This window comes from Vicia villosa, linkage group LG4 (genome assembly GCF_029867415.1).
Source record: "Vicia villosa cultivar HV-30 ecotype Madison, WI linkage group LG4, Vvil1.0, whole genome shotgun sequence".
NCBI classification, from domain to species: domain Eukaryota; kingdom Viridiplantae; phylum Streptophyta; class Magnoliopsida; order Fabales; family Fabaceae; genus Vicia; species Vicia villosa.
This window is the reverse complement of record NC_081183.1, coordinates 172105877-172125371: the sequence shown is the minus strand read 5'-3', so window position 1 is coordinate 172125371 and position 19495 is coordinate 172105877. Positions and strand designations below refer to the sequence as shown.

General features: G+C 32.8%; 1 protein-coding gene and 9 non-coding genes across 10 annotated transcripts; all 10 read left to right on the top strand.

Moving 5' to 3' along the window:
- Positions 1-5741: 5741 nt before the first annotated feature.
- Positions 5742-5812, top strand: TRNAG-GCC (transfer RNA glycine (anticodon GCC)). The gene has a single exon. It is a non-coding gene; the product is annotated as a tRNA-Gly (tRNA).
- A 362-nt stretch (positions 5813-6174) lies between these two features.
- On the top strand, positions 6175-6262 carry LOC131600901 (small nucleolar RNA R16). The gene has a single exon (XR_009283503.1). It is a non-coding gene; the product is annotated as a small nucleolar RNA R16 (small nucleolar RNA).
- A 550-nt stretch (positions 6263-6812) lies between these two features.
- Positions 6813-6900, top strand: LOC131600896 (small nucleolar RNA R38). Its single transcript, XR_009283499.1, has one exon. It is a non-coding gene; the product is annotated as a small nucleolar RNA R38 (small nucleolar RNA).
- A 90-nt stretch (positions 6901-6990) lies between these two features.
- LOC131600908 (small nucleolar RNA Z221/R21b) lies at positions 6991-7077 on the top strand. Its single transcript, XR_009283510.1, has one exon. It is a non-coding gene; the product is annotated as a small nucleolar RNA Z221/R21b (small nucleolar RNA).
- Positions 7078-7576: 499 nt separating this feature from the next.
- LOC131600916 (small nucleolar RNA snoR64a) lies at positions 7577-7654 on the top strand. Its single transcript, XR_009283517.1, has one exon. It is a non-coding gene; the product is annotated as a small nucleolar RNA snoR64a (small nucleolar RNA).
- Positions 7655-7900: 246 nt separating this feature from the next.
- On the top strand, positions 7901-7988 carry LOC131600895 (small nucleolar RNA R38). The gene has a single exon (XR_009283498.1). It is a non-coding gene; the product is annotated as a small nucleolar RNA R38 (small nucleolar RNA).
- Positions 7989-8142: 154 nt separating this feature from the next.
- On the top strand, positions 8143-8230 carry LOC131600905 (small nucleolar RNA Z221/R21b). Its single transcript, XR_009283507.1, has one exon. It is a non-coding gene; the product is annotated as a small nucleolar RNA Z221/R21b (small nucleolar RNA).
- A 742-nt stretch (positions 8231-8972) lies between these two features.
- LOC131600893 (small nucleolar RNA R38) lies at positions 8973-9060 on the top strand. Its single transcript, XR_009283496.1, has one exon. It is a non-coding gene; the product is annotated as a small nucleolar RNA R38 (small nucleolar RNA).
- Positions 9061-9209: 149 nt separating this feature from the next.
- On the top strand, positions 9210-9297 carry LOC131600907 (small nucleolar RNA Z221/R21b). Its single transcript, XR_009283509.1, has one exon. It is a non-coding gene; the product is annotated as a small nucleolar RNA Z221/R21b (small nucleolar RNA).
- A 5333-nt stretch (positions 9298-14630) lies between these two features.
- On the top strand, positions 14631-18805 carry LOC131595942 (cysteine-rich receptor-like protein kinase 43). Its single transcript, XM_058868482.1, has 6 exons — positions 14631-14968; positions 15043-15182; positions 15471-15681; positions 17099-17333; positions 17756-17906; positions 18185-18805. Exons 1-6 carry the CDS (start codon positions 14905-14907, stop codon positions 18620-18622), a joined length of 1239 nt encoding a protein of 412 aa, XP_058724465.1. The 5' UTR covers positions 14631-14904; the 3' UTR covers positions 18623-18805.
- Positions 18806-19495: the final 690 nt, after the last annotated feature.

Genomic DNA, 19495 nt, shown 5'->3' with positions numbered 1-19495 from the left:
CGAACCTTTTTCTTTCTTCGCATCATGTTATTATGCCAAACTACTTCCCCTCGTACGCAGGCCAGTAATCCTCTTTTGCCATCACTAGAAATGCATTATTGTATACTCTGAGCAAGGTGTCAGTCTTGTAAATGGGAGATAAAAGTGTTAAGGTATCTCGTTGCGCATATGAACATGCTGCTACGACATGAGAGCAAGGTATGCGGAAGACTTGAAACTTTCCACAGTCGCACCAACCTTCTTCTAGCAGAACCTTATACTCTTGTCTCGGCAAGCCCTTATATATGTTTTTGAGGATGTTTCACGATTCTGTTATCGTTCTCACGATTATGTCGCTCATAACTCGATGATAGTTATGTATCTGAAAGCAGCTGACTTTTGACATGTGTTTAATATTTCCAACACCACCATTGATCCAAAATTCATACTTGTCTTATTAGAACGTTGGAGATCTGAAACCCACACGTTTCATCTTTCAATAAGTGAATGTACAATCACACTCGAGGACGTCCACATGCTACTTGGTTTCCTAATTGAGGGAAAGACGGTTAATGGGTGTGTTCAACATGCAAATGTCCTATGTGAAAAGGTCTTGGGCAATGATATGATTAAGGGAAATGCAAATTCGAGGGGCAAAGCTATCAGCCTAAAGACCCTTAAAAAGTATTATGACTTTCTTAGATTGGACGAGAACTCGACTGAGGAACAAATATTCCTTAAAACTAAGTGTTATCTTATGATACTTTTCGATAATTTGTTATTTCCAAAAAGCATTGGTAACACTGTCAATTTTTTTATTTAAATTTGTTTGACAACATCCATAAAATTGGAAAGTATAGTTGGGGCTCCGCCGTTTTGACAATGCTTTATAGTTCCCTCTGTAAGAACTCAAAAAAAAAAAATACTTGCACATTTTATGGATGCACGTTCTTGCTTTAAGTATGGGGTTGGTGGAGAATGCCCACATTAGCCTTCGCTAACAATGCCCATTACATGTTCCCATATGCAACAAAATAAGTTTATATTTCTATTTCAATTTTACATAAAGAGAAAATTTAAAAAAATAGAGAAAAAGGGCCTATGTGTCACCCCACGTAGCAGCCTCAAATGGGCTTGCACGTTGGCGCCATGGGGGTGGCGCATGAGAACAAATAATTGCATGTATGCGCCATGGAGTGGCTCCTATGTGTAAGATACCCCTAAACTTGTCTAACCATGTAATTTTTCCCAAAACCTTTTTTTTTTTTTTTGTATTTTTATTTTAAAAATTGGTTATTGTCATTTTTTCCCAAATGTAACATTTTTGTTTATAAATAATTTTTATATCTGGGAGCATTGATATATAATTATGTGTATCCTCTTATCAAAAATAATTTTTTTAATATTAATGAATTAGATAGAAATGAATGTCTCTAATCTAATGGATAAATACTTTTGAAATAAAACAATAAAACTAAAAATATTGTCTGTAAAAAAATGAATGGCGGAGATTGTGGCAGGACCATAAGAATAAGAGAAATGGCTGGAGAGGATCCAGATCTCATAATATTATGGCGCCATTAGGTATATGTACTCAATTTCATTTAATAAATAGAAATTAGTTCACCAACTAAGCCATGAATATTTTACGGGAGTCTTTTTCGAACAAATGTTACCATTAGCTCGATGTAACCCCACAGACTAGTTGTCAATACATTGAACCTCTTAAGATCACAACCATTGTAAGGTACCAAATGTGAATCTATGTGATTGTAAGTATGATGTGTGCAACAACCAATTTGGTTTTGATGTTTATCACACTCTTAAGAGACGTCTTCATCAATTCTAATTAAAGCTTTTATTTCAGGTGATGATAAGTGACATTATCATCTATGTGATCAAGTGGCGGTGCTTGAAGATCAAGTGGTAGTGCTTTAAGATTAATATGTCATCTCATGTGATGATTAAGTGGCGTGCTTGAATATCAAGGTGTCATATGTTAAGATGATCAAGGTGTCAGCTATTGGGATGATCAAGTTGTGGTGATTAAGATATTAAAGCTCTGTTGTTGTGATCAAGTGTGATGCTTGGAGCCTATCTTTCGAGGACAACATCTTATGTCATGCAACATTTGGTGAAGTTAGTGAGGATCTCTCATCAAGTAGGGTGTTTAATGATAGTGTCTACCTTGACAAGTTATCTCAAGCATCATCAAAAGTAAATTCAAGGTTCCAGTAAAATGGGAAAGTCAGAGATAGTGTGGGAAGAAACTAGAAGCTCCATAGTTGTGAAAGTGAGGAAATGTGAAAGCTTGTCGAGTCCGTGTCGAGTGATTGGTGTTTGTAAAGGTATAAGACTAGCTCTCGAATTGACTAAGGAAAATCAACTAGGCATTTTTAATTGCTTGGAAAGCCACGCTATTTTTTATTGAAATCGCCATAAAATGTTTTTGTGCCTAAATGGTTGAGTATAAGCTCAAAAAGTTCTTTAAGGGTGCAAATTACATTAAATAATTGATTAACCCTTAGGCCTAATTGATTATTTCTTTTTGTAATGCCCATAATTGACTATTAAGGCTTATAATCGACTAGTGACAACTCTTTTGAAAATCTTCCATTTTTGCACTTGATACTCGATTATCAATCTTAAAAATCCTATCAACTGTTTCCATATTTGAGCCACCTTTTATTATATAAATAGATGACTCATTTCTCTTTTCTAACACACCACAAAATATATTCTAATACCTTTCTCTCACTCTCCTATGTCTCTCTCCTTACTTTCTGACTTTTTCCTCAGTACTTATGAGAGTGAAATTTTATATTTGTTAGGTGTTCTAGCCTGGTGTAAGAGCAATTATAAATTTTCACTGGGAGAAATTTTGCTTTGGGTTAAATCAATTGAAAAACTCTTATTTGGTTATTCAAGTAAACTAGTTAGAACCTATGTTTGGTTGGGGGTCTCAGAAATTCAACCTTCCCCTTTTTTGTGTTTGGAAATTTTGAGATATTCCGCGAGATCGATTCTAATCATTGTGCACCACACAAACGATATTGATTATCTTGAGCTCTCAAGCTCCCTATGCATTAAACACTTAATGCACGTAAAAATTTGATACATATCTTGAAATTATGTTCCTCATAGGACATATGTTGAACCAGGTGTCTGGAACAACTTGTCCAACTTGTTAAACCATAGTAAACATAATATGGAAGCAACATAAAATAAAAGTAAAGCAATAAAGAATACAAGAGAATTGGTAACCTAGTTCGGTGCAACCACATATATGTGTGTGATTGGCTTCCAACCTAAGAAAGAAATTCCACTCTACTATAAAATTAGTACAAAATGTCTTTGATGAACAAGCTCCTTGTTAAATGCCCCTCTTCTTAATTTTACACCAGTGTCTTTCATTTAGGACTCCTCTTAAATACGAGAATCCTTTCTCACTTTTTCTCAATCGCCAACTCTAGTGATCGACATCAATAAACATAATGATGAATGATGAATGTTATACAAACGTGAGGAATGAGTCCTTAAACAAAAATGTAATTTTGGATTTTTTTCTTTGGATATTTGTTATGATCTTGTCCATAATTATAGCAGTTTAAGTTGGATTTGATTTGTTCCACAAAAGCCTCCAACAAAAGATATGATTTATTTTGAATTCAAATTCAAATTTAAATCCTCATTTAAATTTATTTGATTTTCAACCAAATTGTCAAACAAATCACAATCACACATTGCTAAAAGATAGCAACAAATCTTATCAAAATGCAATCACAAAATCTGCTCCAAACAACAACAAACCTGCCTTGTTGTCAAGGGCCAAATTGCACACATGTTGAAACACTGTGTCCCACATGTGTCCCTTATTCACTAAAACATTTTGTAAACTCCATGTTGTTTTGCATGATGTAGCCATTCCAAAAGGAACAACAATTCCCCTTTTGGGAAATTTTGGCAAAATAACTCATTCAAAACTTATAAAATGTGTAAAGGGTAAATCAACACAGCTGAGCATCATAAGCATACCACACTCACAACAATCAGATCAAACATCAGCAACATAAGCACAAAATATAATAACACACATCATCAACATATTTCAATAACACATAGTCAGAAATTAAGTGGTTGTTACACACCAAACAGTCAATCACACAGCGATGCTCCCAAAATCAATCAATCAGTTAGTCATGCATGCGCACACATTGAGTAGTCACAATTAAAATTCATAAGATACTACTAACACACACATAGATCAACAAACACAATCACATAAAGTTGAGGGCCAAATGCTTCAACAAGTGAGCACACATAACCAGGTCAGACCAGTTAACATCGACTAGTTAGTAATAAGCACGTCAAAGTCAGTCAGCAACATATCAGAGGATCTCATACACCACACATTAGTATTTAGTAATCACACCACTCCACTACAAACCATTACTCCCCCTTTGCCAAAATTTGGCAAAGTTTGTAGTCAACACAATTATTAAACATCAGTTAGCATAATCAGTCAGGAGTAAACAAACATCAACACTCATGAGCACAAATGTTAAACATAATGCCATAACATCTTGACTTTGTTATTGTCATTAAAACTACAAGACTATCGAGCCATTACAGACCCAGAATAAGGAAACAAAACATATCGAAATACAACGATCAAACAAACAAGAACAAAAACACTTGAAATACACAATCTTCAAACTTGTTGTCCGGACTAACCACCCGAATTCATGAAGGTAACATAGTATTCATCAGCATCTAAGTCAGACTCATGAGTTTGAACATGTCTCTTCTTCAAAGACTTCATCTTTGTGACATACTTCTTCCCAACAACCTCCCCCAAACAAAGGGAAACACTTACCACTTTTTAAGTTTTCCTAAGTCTTAGGTCCAAGGACATCTATAATTATTTCTCCCGTAATGAGAGAATGAGACAAATCATTCATATCTAAACAAATTTTTAATTTGGGAGTTCTATTGAACACATATTCAAATTGTTCTAGCCCATATCTTCGAAGTCGTAAGACCTGATCAAAATGTCAAGTCTAATACCAATTATTGTGGTAAAATATGGGATTTGAATGAGTAAAAAAGGATTGAATGAACCATTCCCCTCAAATAAAGTTTGGCAAAATCGTTTTCTTCGAGAAACAGAGTATTTGAAGTTTCTTTAATTATCTTTCCATTAATTATCATACATGAGTAATCAATCATTTCTAGTTATTTCTATTATAAATATAGAAATATACACCTAATAGTCTAATTCTTGCATCCAAACTCTCCAAAGCTACCACTCTCTTATTGTGCTTAAGTGAATGAAAATAATAAACTTGAAATTGGTAATGTGAGAATGAAAAACAAATGAACTTATGATTGCTCATAAATTCTTCTGAATGACTCTAAAAAATGCTTAACCGTTTTGGGTGAAGAACATTCCGTTACTGTTTTTAATGATTGCCAAAGCAAGAACAGTTAATAGAAAACTGCATCACATTCTAAACTTCATTTGAATACTGCTTTTGATTAAAATTGGAAACAAATTTTCTTGCATAAAGATTCTACTTCATCTATTGTTGTGACTTTTAAATGTATCTATTTTACTATATACATATAGTATATCCAGAGCTTTTTCTATTATTCACTTTAGGTTTATGAACTAACTAGCTTGATAACATGTGAATATTATTGCAGACTTGTTTTTCTTTTGTCATTAGGTAATCTCTTATCGTTTGATTCGTTAACGTAAAGCACCAGTCGTCTAGTGGTAGAATAGTACCCTGCCACGGTACAGACCCGGGTTCGATTCCCGGCTGGTGCATTTTTTTTTGATTTTCTTCTGCATTCTATTGTTGAAAATGTTATGATATGGATCTAGCACCCCAGGCCCAATAAAACCAGTATAAATCACAACCTTTACAACCTAAAAAACGCAGCATTCATTTTCTTCCACACATAGCACCCTAGGTCTAAAATTTCAGTTCATTCTTATTTTCGGTGACATTATTTTCTCTCATTCTCAACTATGCTTCAATTTCATGAAATCCTTGTCTATATGAAATTGATTCATAGATCCAAATTGGGTCAAATGGATCTACGAGATCCAAAACAAAAACCCTAATATTTTCCTCTTTCTAGTTTTTATTTTATTTTTATGTATTTAAATCTATTTTGTTTTAAAAGGGTTGCAAATGATGTTAAAAATTATTTATGCTTAACGCTGATTTAATTCCGTGAAGATAAAAAACTCCGCTTATTATCTGATGCAACTCATATCGTACCTTTACTACTTTGATTTCAAATTTCAATTTTGTGAGTGATAAATCAATGATGATGAAAAGCAGACGGGCGGACTGAACTGATGCCTTGTTGATTGTCTGCCACTTCCAAACTATTGGAATTTCACTGAGATTTTCATATCAATACCTAAATTTTTTAATTTCTTACTCTAGTTTTGTCTATTAAATCTGCTATGATGATGTTGCATCAATATGTCTGGACATATGAATTTTCAATTCTGATTATTTGCTACTTTCTGAGCGGAATTGTATTTTCTTTGTAATTCTTCTATACTTTTGTTTTCATTAATTGTTTCTGCTGTTGAATTTTTGTGTGTTTATTTGCATGTTACTTAGGAATTAGGATTTGTTATTTAATAGTGAAGCCTATGATGCATACTTTAATTATGGTTCTGAAATGCAATTCTTTTGCATTTGATGAATATTTTGTACTAGGACGGTCTGAGGCTATATTAGAATGGTTCTGCAAATTTTTTATGTTTATCCTAATGTTAAATGTTGTGTGTTTGAGTTAAACAATGTTGTGGTGGATGATGAGAAAATCAATTTAACAGTTATCCCTGTCTGATACTGCAGTGCAGGTGCTGAAAATTTGTTATCTGACACACTTTGGTTCAATTTCATTTTGTTTATTTTCGTGGGTACTTCTAATCTTTCTTTCTGATAATAAAAGTGTTGTTTATCTTATAATTTTGTTTATGGGCTGTGATGAGTCATAGAGATAGTCATGCACCACTCTGAGTTTCTGTGCTGATAGTTTTCTCATACCCATTACATTTCTGAGCCCTTTTTCTTTCATTACTTAGTCATTGAAGTTTTGTAGTTTGATTTTTCCCCCTTCTGTTTTCTTAAATTAATTAACTTCTGAGGTTGTCTTGTGGGTGAACCATTAGGCCCTGAAAGTGTACATCTTCTATGCTGTTGCATCATTGAAGTAGAAACATGTTAACATGTTAAAAATTAAATCTTGTGGCATTGAATTTTGTCATTAGACATGCTTGTGGCTAGTATAGTTCTTGTCAAATTTTACATAATTAAATTTGTACTGTCAAACGTAATTAACCATTCTGTTTTAATCACACAGTTTAGAAAAAACAGATTTGTATTTTCTAAAATTAACAATTTTAAATTAGAGCCTTCCAATCTTTAATCTGTCATTAGAGTTTGAAGTGGTGATGTTGATGACTTATATTGTAGTTTTATAGTTAGGGATGATGTTGCATCATGTGCATTTCTAATTCTGATTATTGTAGTTTCTTTCTTATTATTATTCTGGACAAATGACGAATCTTTCAAAAAAACTGAGAGCTCAAACATTGATTTGAGTGCTGTGAATCTTCTATTTGAATAGGAAGATCTGATGCCAAAACATCATTTTTGTATACTTTTGTATTCATTTTATTGTTTATGTAATTGAATTTTTATGTTTTATTTACATATTATAGAATTAGTTATTTAACAATGTTGCCTATGATGCATACTTTAATTACGGTTCTGCAATGCAATCTTGCATTTGATGAAAATTTTGTACTAGGACTGTTTGAGAGAATGGTTCTGCATTTTAATGTTTATACTAATGTTAATTGTTTTATGTTTGAGGTAAACAATGTTGTGGTGGATGATGAGAATATGAATTTAACAGTTATCCCTGTCTGATACTGCAGTGCAGGTGCTGAAAATTTGTTATCTGACACTTTATATTTGTTTATTTTTGTTGGTGCTTCTAATCTTAGTTTATGGTCGTCAGATTTCTATAATGAAAATGTTGTTCATTGTATGAAATTTAATGCTCATTCAGATTTCTTTTTATTTGTTTATCTTTCCCATTACATTCATGCTACTCTAATTGCATGGGCTGTGATGAGTCATAGAGATAGTCATGCACCACTCTGATGTTTCAGTGCTGATAATTTTCTCATACCCATTATTTTTCTGAGCCCTTTTCTTTCGAAAACTTAAATTAATATAAAATAAAGTTATTTTTTTCCTGTTTTCTTTAATTAACTTAGAGTAATTATTTGCGGAGGTTGTCTTGTGGATGAAGCATTAACACCTGAGAGTGTACTTCTTGGTGATGTCTTAGAATCAAGATTATCTCGGTTAAAAGTTTGATTGAGACCTTGAGTGTCCTTCTCCTCTCAGGTTTGTTTCTGTGTACTTGTCTAACAATTCTGTGCTAAGTGAAGATGACTGGTTGAAGGTTTGATATCTGTGGCCATGCTTCTCTTCTCGTGTTTGAATCTCTCATGTTAGGGTTTGTTTTAAACTGGGTAAAACACTTAATATATATTAAGTACATTCTAAAACAGTAGATTAGTCAATGCTGCGTTATATGACTGTTTTGTAAGAAACCAACTCTTAATGATGTTAAGCATTGTAGAAGGTTGTTCCAAAAGACAACATGGTGCAACTGCCGGATCTTGAGGTTTGCTTGACACAAATTCTATAAAATTCCTTACGTGCAATGCAGTTCCTTACTATCTTTAAAATCAGTTATTCATTTTTCTAAAAAATTGAAATCGGAAACAAGAGTTAACATATATGATTGTTTTGAAGGACAAAGAATTGATGAAGTAAGAAGAATGACCAAGAGTAGAATCAATATCATCCATACTACGATTGTTCTGCTTAGTTTTGTAATGTTTATACTAATGTTACATGTTATGTGTTTGAATTAAACAATGTTGTGGATGATGAGAATATGAATTTAACAGTTATCCCTGTCTGATACTGCAGTGCAGGTGCTGAGAATTTGTTATCTGACACACTTTGGTTTTGTTTACTTTTTGTTAGTGCTTCTAGTCTTAGTTTGTGTTAATGAAAATGTTGTTTATCTTGTAAAATTTAGTGTTTGTATGAAATTTTGTTTTCATCGGTTTCTTTCTTTTCCATTACATGCTAGTCTAAATTTTAGTGCATGGGCTGTGATGAATCATAGAGATAGTCATGCACCACTCTGATTTTTCAGTGCTGATAATTTTCTCATACCCATTATTTTTCTGAGCCTTTTTTTTTTCCATTATGGTTAATAAATATAAATCATTCAACTTTCTTAGTTTGATTTTTTTCCTCTTCTGTTTTCTTTGATTAATTTAGAGTAATTAACTCCTGAGGGGTTGTCTTGGCATTATCACATGAGAGTGGGGCTTGTTGGTGATGTCTTGGAATCAAGATATCATGTTAGTAAAGATTTGAAACTTGAGAAGGTGATGTTGAGCTTTAATGAGTTTGATTGATCGGATGTTTGAAACTTGAGAGTGTGCTTCTCAGATTTTAACAGTGACTTCTCTCTGGTGTGAACCCTAAGCTTACTTCTCCCAGGTTTTGAAATGCAAAATTCAGTGACTTAAATCTGTTTTTACTGAGTAGTGTGATCAAGATAAAACGGTCGATAAAGATGTGACTGTGCGGTTGTGGCAAAAACCTCTCAGTTACGGCATTGAACCATTAATTTGCCTTGATTCTTCGCCAAAAATGAATTTGTGCTTTTATAATAAGGAAATCTTTTTATTATTGAATAAACCATTAAATTCAATCCCTAAATTATCATTCTCTCTATTAGTTGATAACTTATATAAATAAAATAAATAGTCTCAAGTATATGAAAATCCGTAAATACAGTCTTCAACATCTTAATAGTAATGATTGCATTGTATACTTTAAAGACCACTTATTATATTTATATTTCTTGGGTATTTTGATAAAAAGAAAATGATAGTTTAGAAACTAAATTAGTGATTTATATATTTGCAATTAGTCCATCAAGTCCAATACACTTGGAACTATATCATTCCTTGGATCTCTTCATATCAAATATACATCTAAATCAATTTCTTATGGAATTGAAAAGAGACATTTTTGAACTTGGCTTTCTTAAATTAAAATAAAGAATGATTAGAATTATATTTGTTAAATTTGAGTGGAATTTCAAAATAAAAACGAAACAATTAATTGGTGTGTACAATATACTAATGATTTTGTCAAATTCAACTTAAAATCAAGCATTATTTGATGGAAAACTAATTTAGGATCTTAATATTATGATTTTCACAATCCTCTATTTTTAATGAGAAACAATGAAATCTTGTTCAATTTTTGATTTTTTGATTGAAGTTTTCCTCTCTTTCTTCTCTTTTGTGTGTGTCAATTTTATAATTATCTTATTTCAACCGTCACAATTAATTCCTAAAGTCTTGTCTTAATAGTCATGAAGTGGAAGAAGAGAAATTTGATTTATTTTGAAATTCAAAATAAAAATCATATTAGCTTAATCATCCATCAACCTGAATAATCATCACGTTAATATATTTTTTATTTAAAATCAAAATTTTAATTATTATATTTAATAGATTAATAAATGGAAAAAAGAGATAATGTAAAATATTTTTACATTGCATAACCATTAAACTCTTAGTAAATTAATCCAACAAAACAGATAATTAGTGTGTACAAAATAATAATTAATATTGTCAAATTCAATGTGATTTTTTTTAATAGGATCAAGAACTTAAGCATTGTACTAACAGACATTAAGACAATGACTAAAACATGAACATTATTTGCACAAATAACCGACATACATCTCAAAATTATCTTGGCAACATCATTTTAACAAACAAGACATGAGTATAAAACAAAATTCTCACATTTAGCAAGTAATCTGACATCCCCAAATTTTGAACTAATATATACTACAAACAATTAAATTCATGTAAATACTCAATCATATTCATAATCAACTCCAACTCAAGAATGTAAAAGAAAGAAAATAGTTAGTTTCACATGTTTTTGCTTGGAAAATAAGAGAAATGAAATTGAGAAGTTTGAACATCTTCCCTTATGGGAGGATGTCTCTCCAAAGATACTATAATTTATTAGTTATGCATTTAAAATACTTTTTTAAATCTGTGTTCTTTAATTCGGGAAGAATATTTTTTTTGCCAAAAGATTTAGCCCATTTTCACTAATATGACCAAGTCTTTTGTGCAATAAACATGACTTCATGTCGTTAGCATTCACATTGTCCCTCTAGCCTCAACCAAGTTACCTTTATTGAGTTTTCATTTTTCAAAACCAAAGTGATTGTCATAACTACAATCATCAACCATATGCATAGAGATCAAATTAAAGCAGACATATGAAGCATGTTTGACACATCTAAGAAACAATTACATTTTGATGTTGGTTTGCATGCAAACATCACCAATAACAATTACCTTAGATACATCATCATTATCCATCTGTAACACTCCAAAGCCACAAGGAGTATAAGATGTGAAGAACTCCTTCGTTGGTGTAACATCCATGCAATGTAGCACCATTGTCAACTATCCATAAACTCTTATCATACACGAGATTAACAGACTTAACATCATGTAGAATAATAAGATCATAACTAATAACAACAATAACACGACATCTTCATCATATTCTTCACGATCTCTTTATTTATACTTACCTTTCTTGCCTTTATTATCCCTTTTCTAGATTCGTCCAAAATTTTGGAGGCCTTGTGTAGGTTAGCTATAATTTTACCTACGAGAAAACAAATAGAGACCCTATTTAATCACGACTTAACCAAACAAATAATTCTTAAAGCCATATTTACCTATAGTTTAACCCTGAAAATGTTGAGGCTCTATGCGGAAGCCTGCCTTGCACGCCTTCAAAGACGGCAGTGCCCATTTCCACTAATAACAATACTTATGTACGTGTCCTGTTTTGTGACAATAATGACACTCCAAATTTTTTTATCGCGGCTTGGACTTGCTTTCGCTATTCTCTCTACCACACTTTGGTTCCTTTTTTGATTTCTCCATTATTTACAGTGACAAATATGGTGAAGAACCATGTGCCTTCCTTCTCATCTCCTCATTTAGAGTACCACCATTAACCGTTTCCAAAGAAACAACACCTCTAGGAGCAAAACTTGTGATAGAAACCCGAAACATCTCCCGAGACTAAAATAAAGATGACAATAGAAATAGTCTCAAAAGTTCATCATCAAATTTGATATCCATTCCTGAAATTTGATCAAGGAGTCCTTGAAATTCAATCAAGTGGTCTGAAGTTGAATTTCCTTCCTAATACTTCAAACGTATGAAGCTATTTAATAAGAACAATGTATTATTCTCTTATTTAGAGGCATACAAGGACTTTGTCTTCCCACACAAAGTTTTTACATGTGTCTCATTAGCAATATGATTATAAACATTATCTTCTACATACTTCAAAGTAAAACCACATACCATAGATGTTCAAACTCCCATTCTTCATCAGACATCGAATTCGACTTTGCAGATTAGAACCGGTAATTAGAACCAGTAAATACAATTTCTTCACAAATAAAAAGTCGTTCATTCTTCCCTTCCACAAACGATAATTAGAACCATTCAACAATACCATTTTCATATTTGACTCCATTATTCAAAGAAATAAAATAGATTTTAACCAAGACCTCTGATACCAGTTGTTGGAAAAAAATCAACATAGAGAAAATAAAAGAACATAAAAGAACACAACCAGAATACAAAGACATAATGTGGAAATTCCAAAATCAGAAGAAAAAAAATCACGATTATCGAGTAAGGGACCATCTTGTACCTAAAATCTTCCTGACATGGTGGTGATCAGGTGGCGTGTCCTATTGAAGTGTCTGCATGGATGGAAATGATGTCAACGACGGTACAAGTGTATGTGGATGAAAGATTTTTCGCTTTCTAGAAATGCGAGTGAATGAAGTTTACTTGGATGGTAAGTGGAACTTAAACTCATTATATATTAATATTTATATAGCTGTTTGTGACCGCCTAAAAGTGCTTTGCATTTGTTTGAATTCTCTGGTTCCTAATGAATTAACTTGGAAAGGCAATTTAGACGATATCTATAATGCTCTTGATGGTTATAACTGGCTCAACAGACTTGAATTTGTTTAAAATACAACAAAACAATAACTCTTGAAAATGGATGTGGCAGATTAGTGCTCATGAGAAGATGACATTCTTCCTTTGGACGACTTTACATTAGACCATTCCTACAAGTTCAATGATGTGTTATCGTGGTATGCTCTAGGTGAATCTCTGTCTAGATGCAATCAAGACGCAAAGACGACTCTACACTGCTTGAGAGGTTGTGAGTTTGCTGCTCACTTTTGAAAATCTATTGGCTTCTTGGACCCACTATTCTTCCAAGGGGATGATTAATATGATTGGATTAGGCATGACATAAATGATGACTCTATCTTTTTGGCTGCTTGCGGGTAGTTGTGGCGCACTAGGAACAAACAGTGTCTTGCGAATGAAGTGACATCTTCCTATACTTTGAAACTAATCACAATAAATTATGTTAATTTTTTAACTAAATATTTCTCAAGCATAATGTGTCTCATCCAACGAGAACGATAGCATGGAATGCATACAAAGGTAGTAATATAATTTTGAATATTGATGGAAGTAGGCAGTAGCCTCGGTAAATGCGTCATCTCGGGTTTTGGAGGATTGATTCGAAATGTCGCGGTGCTTGGGTTCACGGTTTTGTGGGTAGTATTGGTTATTCCAACATACTTCATGCGGAGCCGATTATGCTATATCATGGTTTACTTGTTGCCTGAGAATTTGGCATCAAAGACCTGATGTGTTATTTTGACTTGAACTTTGTTATCGAGTTTATTTCAAAGTTTGTTAATGTTTGACATCACTATGTCGCGATTCTTCACAACATTAAAGAACTTCTCTCTAGGAAATAACGTGTTCAAATATTTCATACTCTTAGGGAGAGAAATGCTTGTGTTGACTACGTAGCAAAATATAGAGCTGGTAATGATGCGGCGTATCAATTTTTCATAGATTTTTTGTTGTTGGAATCATTAGTCTCCTACTAGCTTATAATAGTGAGACTTTATTTATTTTTTATAATTTTTTGCTTTATTTTTTAATTTTTTGTTCAGCTGTACCAAATAAAAGTTATTCAACCCATACAAAATGATGGAGCGTGTGTTTGGTTCTGCGGTGAAAAAAATTGATTTTGAGTGAATTGATTATGTAAAATTGATTCTGAATAAAAGAGAGTTAAGATAAAGTGATTTGTGTTTGGAGAAATTCTTGCAAAAGTGAGTTGAATAATAAATTCAAATGTAAAAATTACGTTTAAAAATCATGTTTGATCAAAAACTATAAATTTAACTTCAAGTAAAATCAATTTTTAAAAACACAATCAATTCTGATTGAGATCAATCAAACACATCAAAATCAATTCTAAATATCCAAAATCAATTCTAGATATATCAAACTCTAAACATGATTTTTCTTAGAACTCGTATAAGAATTAAGAACAATGTTTCATGAGGTTTGTAAACAATGGAGAGAGAGAATCCTAAGAAAGGTCAAATAGTCAAGAATGGGGCCGGCAGAAAGTTAACATGAAATAGGCCAACACGCCTCCATTTCATTAACTGCGACACTCTATCAACTTCACAACAACTTCTTCTCTCAATTTCTCAATCTTTTACCACTTCCAAAACTTTTCTCCCTTTCAACCAATTCCTCTTTCTCACTCATTTCTTCAACAACAACCACAACAATTTCATGGACTCGTTATGGGATATCCTTAAAGCGCTATGAGCAAATCCAAAAATTTCTTTCATAATCTCATTAAGCCCTTCAAATTTGGTTCCACCAGAGGTAACTAATCAACAAAATCCAATTCTTTGTTTTGTTTTCTTCTGAATTTTTTATAATTTGTGGTGTTTTGTTAGAGGGAAGAAGCGAAGACGATATACAGAACATAGCTACACAGGAACAAAGAACATTTTCCTATGAAACATTGGTTGCTGCTACCAACAATTTTCAACCTTCTAACAAACTTGGAGAGGGAGGATTTGGACCTGTCTTTAAGGTAAATCAATATAATTCAATGATCAAATGCAAGATTGTATGAATATAAGATTCAATTAGCTCAAACAAGTTACTGAATTGTGATTACTTATAGTGGCACTTGCAATTCTATGTCTGTAGTGATTTTTGAGGAAATTCATGAATAAGAAACCACCAAATTAAACATTAATACTTGTCTGCGAAGCCTGCGATTATAACTAAAGATATCAATTTGAAACTTTTGGTCCATTTGAAGTATATTCTAAATGTGGCGGTAGTTGTTTTTATTTGACTCTTTTTTTGGTTAAAGGGTAAATTGAATGATGGAAGAGAGATAGCAGTGAAGAAGCTATCACATGGTTCAAATCAAGGGAAGACACAGTTTGTTGCGGAGGCCAAGTTGTTGACTCGTGTGCAGCATCGTAATGTGGTGAATTTGTTTGGTTATTGTATCCATGGAAGAGAGAAGCTTCTTGTGTATGAGTATGTCCCTCGTGAGAGCCTTGACAAGTTCCTATTCAGTGAGTCTTTTTTTTCAGTTCCTCTTATTCTAGTCTCTTGAACAAGATTAAGATCACATATCAAAAAGTATAAAATCTCCTCCAAATTAAGTAGTATCTTTTATAACATATGAATCGTTTTCATACATAGCTTTTAAAATATATAGTTTAAAAACAGAAAAATTAAGTTACTATTTTAAAATTAAACACGTTATTATCTGGTGTGAACACTAAGCTTACTTCTTCCTTGTTTTAAAATGCTAAATTCAATGAATGATTTAACTTGCTGATATTTTCATGGACATTCTTTCTCGGATCTTTTCTGTTTTTAGTGCTATATATATTTTGTAATCTTGTAGAGTGTCTATTAAGCTAATTGACTGTTTGACTCAATATTTGTCTGGCCATGAAGTGTGTGAACATGTATTTTTTCCATCACAGATTTCATTTTTGTCAACTGAATATGGACCTTTTCACACTTTAGTACTCCTATTCCCATTTATCATTGAAGTTGATACACAAATCTTTTTTATGGTACATGAGTCTTTTATGCGGTTGCCTCATTGAAATAGAAACATGATAACATGTTAAAAAATTTATGTTTCGTTGAGTCATTGGAAATGCTCTTGGCTAGTTGTTCTCGGAAAATTTTACGGTGATAAGTGTGAGACACTATAGTCTTAATACTTCAAAATTGTTTGAAACTTAACGAATATAGCACCGCCTTCCAAAAGTAGAAGTTCAGTGTCCTCCTCACTCTCATGTGTGACTAGATTGGTGCCGGTTTGAAAAAAATAAGGAAAAAAGACTTGTGTCTCAAAATTCAACTCGTATTTGTTTCCTCATTTTTCTCAAAACGAGACTGATACAGTCAGCGTCTAAGGCGTATGGAGGAGAACCATTATCATAAGCTTATAATGCCGAGAGGCTTTGCCAACCCCAACTGTCATTGAAGTTTCAAATTATTTTTAAATAGCGATCAACTATAGAGGAATAGACCGCCTATACAGAACCTGCCTTGATTCTTAGCCGATATAAAATTTTGTGATGTTACAATGTGGAAATCTTTTTATTATTGAATAAACCATTAATTCAGTCCCTAAACTATCATCACTCTCTCTCCGATTTAATTCATAAGCTACATAAATATAGTAAATAGTCTCAAAAGTATATGAAATCCGTCAGTTTAATCTTTAAGGTGTATAAATATCCCTCAGTTTCGTCCCTAACATCTTAATAGCAAGGACTACACTCGCGGTTTTTATATTCTTTAGAGCCGACTTATTATATTTATATAGTTTGGGTATTAAATTTAAAAGAAAATGATATATTTATATAGTTTGGTTTTTTTATTCTCCATTTATGGTGTGTGTCAATTACTTTTTCTGCATAGCGTATGACGATATAAACAAGATTACGTGGAAATTAACATATGCAGGATCAAAAAAGAAGGAAGGGCTAGATTGGAAACGTAGATTTGACATAATCAATGGAGTGGCAAGAGGTTTACTTTATCTTCATGAAGACTCTCACAACTGCATAATCCATCGTGACATAAAAGCAGCCAACATTTTACTTGACGAAAAATGGGTCCCTAAGATTGCTGACTTTGGCTTGGCTCGTCTCTTTCCAGAAGATGAAACTCATGTCAATACACGTGTGGCTGGAACCCAGTAAATTACACTCTTTCTTGTTTTCATTTTTCAACAAAATGAATTTACTCACATCCATTCATTATAGTCCAAGTCAATATAAATCAATGTCAGTGCATTCTCCATTATAGTCCAAGTCATTACAAGTCAGTGTCAATGCATCTTAAAAACAAAACGTCTGATATATATCTATCAATAGTTGATTAAAGGTGTTACAACTTGCCAAGTATTTTTTCAAGTGGTGCATATTACAATCAAGTCCATGTAACGTTAAATCATATATACTTTGATATTGTTTTCCATAGAAATGGAATTCAAAACTGAAAATATTGAGAATTAGATCATTAGTCTTTAGTAAACTAGTATTATATATTGGATTATATAAACTTCATTTATGAAAATAGGTTTCTTACCAGTGTTATAAAAACCTGATAAATATGCAGTGGATACATGGCTCCGGAGTACTTGATGCATGGACACTTATCTGTGAAGGCAGATGTGTATAGCTATGGAGTTTTGGTGTTGGAGTTGATTACTGGCCATCGAAACTCATCCTCTGATCCGGCCTTCCAAGGAGACAATCTCCTTAATTGGGTAAATTTGTATTATTGTTTGATTTTTGACGTCTTATTTCAATACATATTAGTAAGCGTTGAATCTTAGGAAAGTTGTATGGTCCGACTACCTTAAACATGTGGTTATGAGTTTGATATTTGATTTATACATATAAAAACTCACCAGTAAGAAAGACAATCTTAAATGCGCTAATTTTTTTTAAGAAACTAGTCACTTAGTTGTGAAGGTTTCTCTAAAACAATTGGTGATTTAAATCACATTCTTTGATTCTTAATTTGTTATTTGTTTGTCTTCAGGCATACAAGCTATACAAGAAAGGGAGGTGGTTAGAAATGGTAGATCCTACAGTAGCATCTTCTGTGGAGATAACCGAACAAGTGGAAGTGTGCATTCGAGGGAGTCTGTTGTGCACACAAGGAGATCCACAACTTCGTCCAACGATGGCGCGTGTGGTGTTGATGTTGTCAAAGAAGCCACCAAGTCACATGGAAGAGCCAACAAGACCGGGTATACCTGGTTCTAGATACAGAAGAACAGTACCTCGCAGTCGCACCCCTTTTACTACTGATGACGAGAATGACTCCTCTGCTTCACACGTTGATTCAAGCAATTATGACACTACTATTGCTACTACTACAGCTACGAGTTCTACTTCTTCTGCAACAAGAACAAGAACAAGCTCTGCAACTGCACGAGCAGATTTGCGAGGGAAACGTCCAATGCTATCTTCATGATATCATTTGATCATTCTCTTCTCTCTTTGGAGAGAGATTTAGGGCTATATATATGATTCTTTTGTTATTCTTTATGTAGCATATTTTTTTGTATATGTCAGTTTGTAGTAATTATGGATGTAAATGTTAATAGGAGTAGGCTAAGAATAATGGATTGAAAGCAAATGTATGTTTTTTTGTTCCTGGTTTTGTCTTCCTACATAAATATAAGGTTAGCTTCAAGGGAACACACTAGGGGTGATCAAAACCAAACCAACCCAATAGAAAACTGCAAACCAAACCAAACCAAACCGAAACCGCAAAAAACCGCATTTGGTTCGGATTAGTTTGGGTCAGTTTTTACAAAACCGCACGGTTCGGTTCGGTTTGCGGTTTGTATTTTGTAAACCGAATCAAACCGCACTATGTTACAACCTAAATTTTACTAACTCACATCCAACCCAAACTTAAACTTATTATACATTAGCATTATGATTACGAACAATTTTCTCATCCTTACACATCTAATTTCAGTCCCGATCTTCTAAAATCTCTAATAACATTATCGCACCTTCTTTGCCACATACATCTTCCCTCTTCTTCTATAATCTCTACTCTCTTATATTCTTTCTTTTTCACCTTCTTCTTTTTATGTAAATGTTCCGTATTTCTGTTTCGTTTTTATCGCATATCTTCTTCTCTAATCTCTCAACACTTTTTTTCTTTTTCACTTTCACTAATCTTTCGTCTCTTCTATTTTTTTGTTTCATTATAATAATTTTTATATTGTTTTATGCTATTATTTTATGTTTAATATTCCACTTTTGTCTAATTTAATTTTTACATATTAAATGGAAAATTGTTGTCAAAATATGACGAGTTTTGTTGTTATTT

Coding starts and splice junctions, on each gene's coding strand:
- LOC131595942 (XM_058868482.1), top strand. CDS start 14,905: ATGAGCAAATCCAAAAATTTCTTTCATAATCTCATTAAGCCCTTCAAA. Junction 15,682..17,098: donor CCTTGACAAGTTCCTATTCA/GTGAGTCTTTTT, acceptor TAACATATGCAG/GATCAAAAAAGAAGGAAGGG. Junction 17,334..17,755: donor ACACGTGTGGCTGGAACCCA/GTAAATTACACT, acceptor ATAAATATGCAG/TGGATACATGGCTCCGGAGT.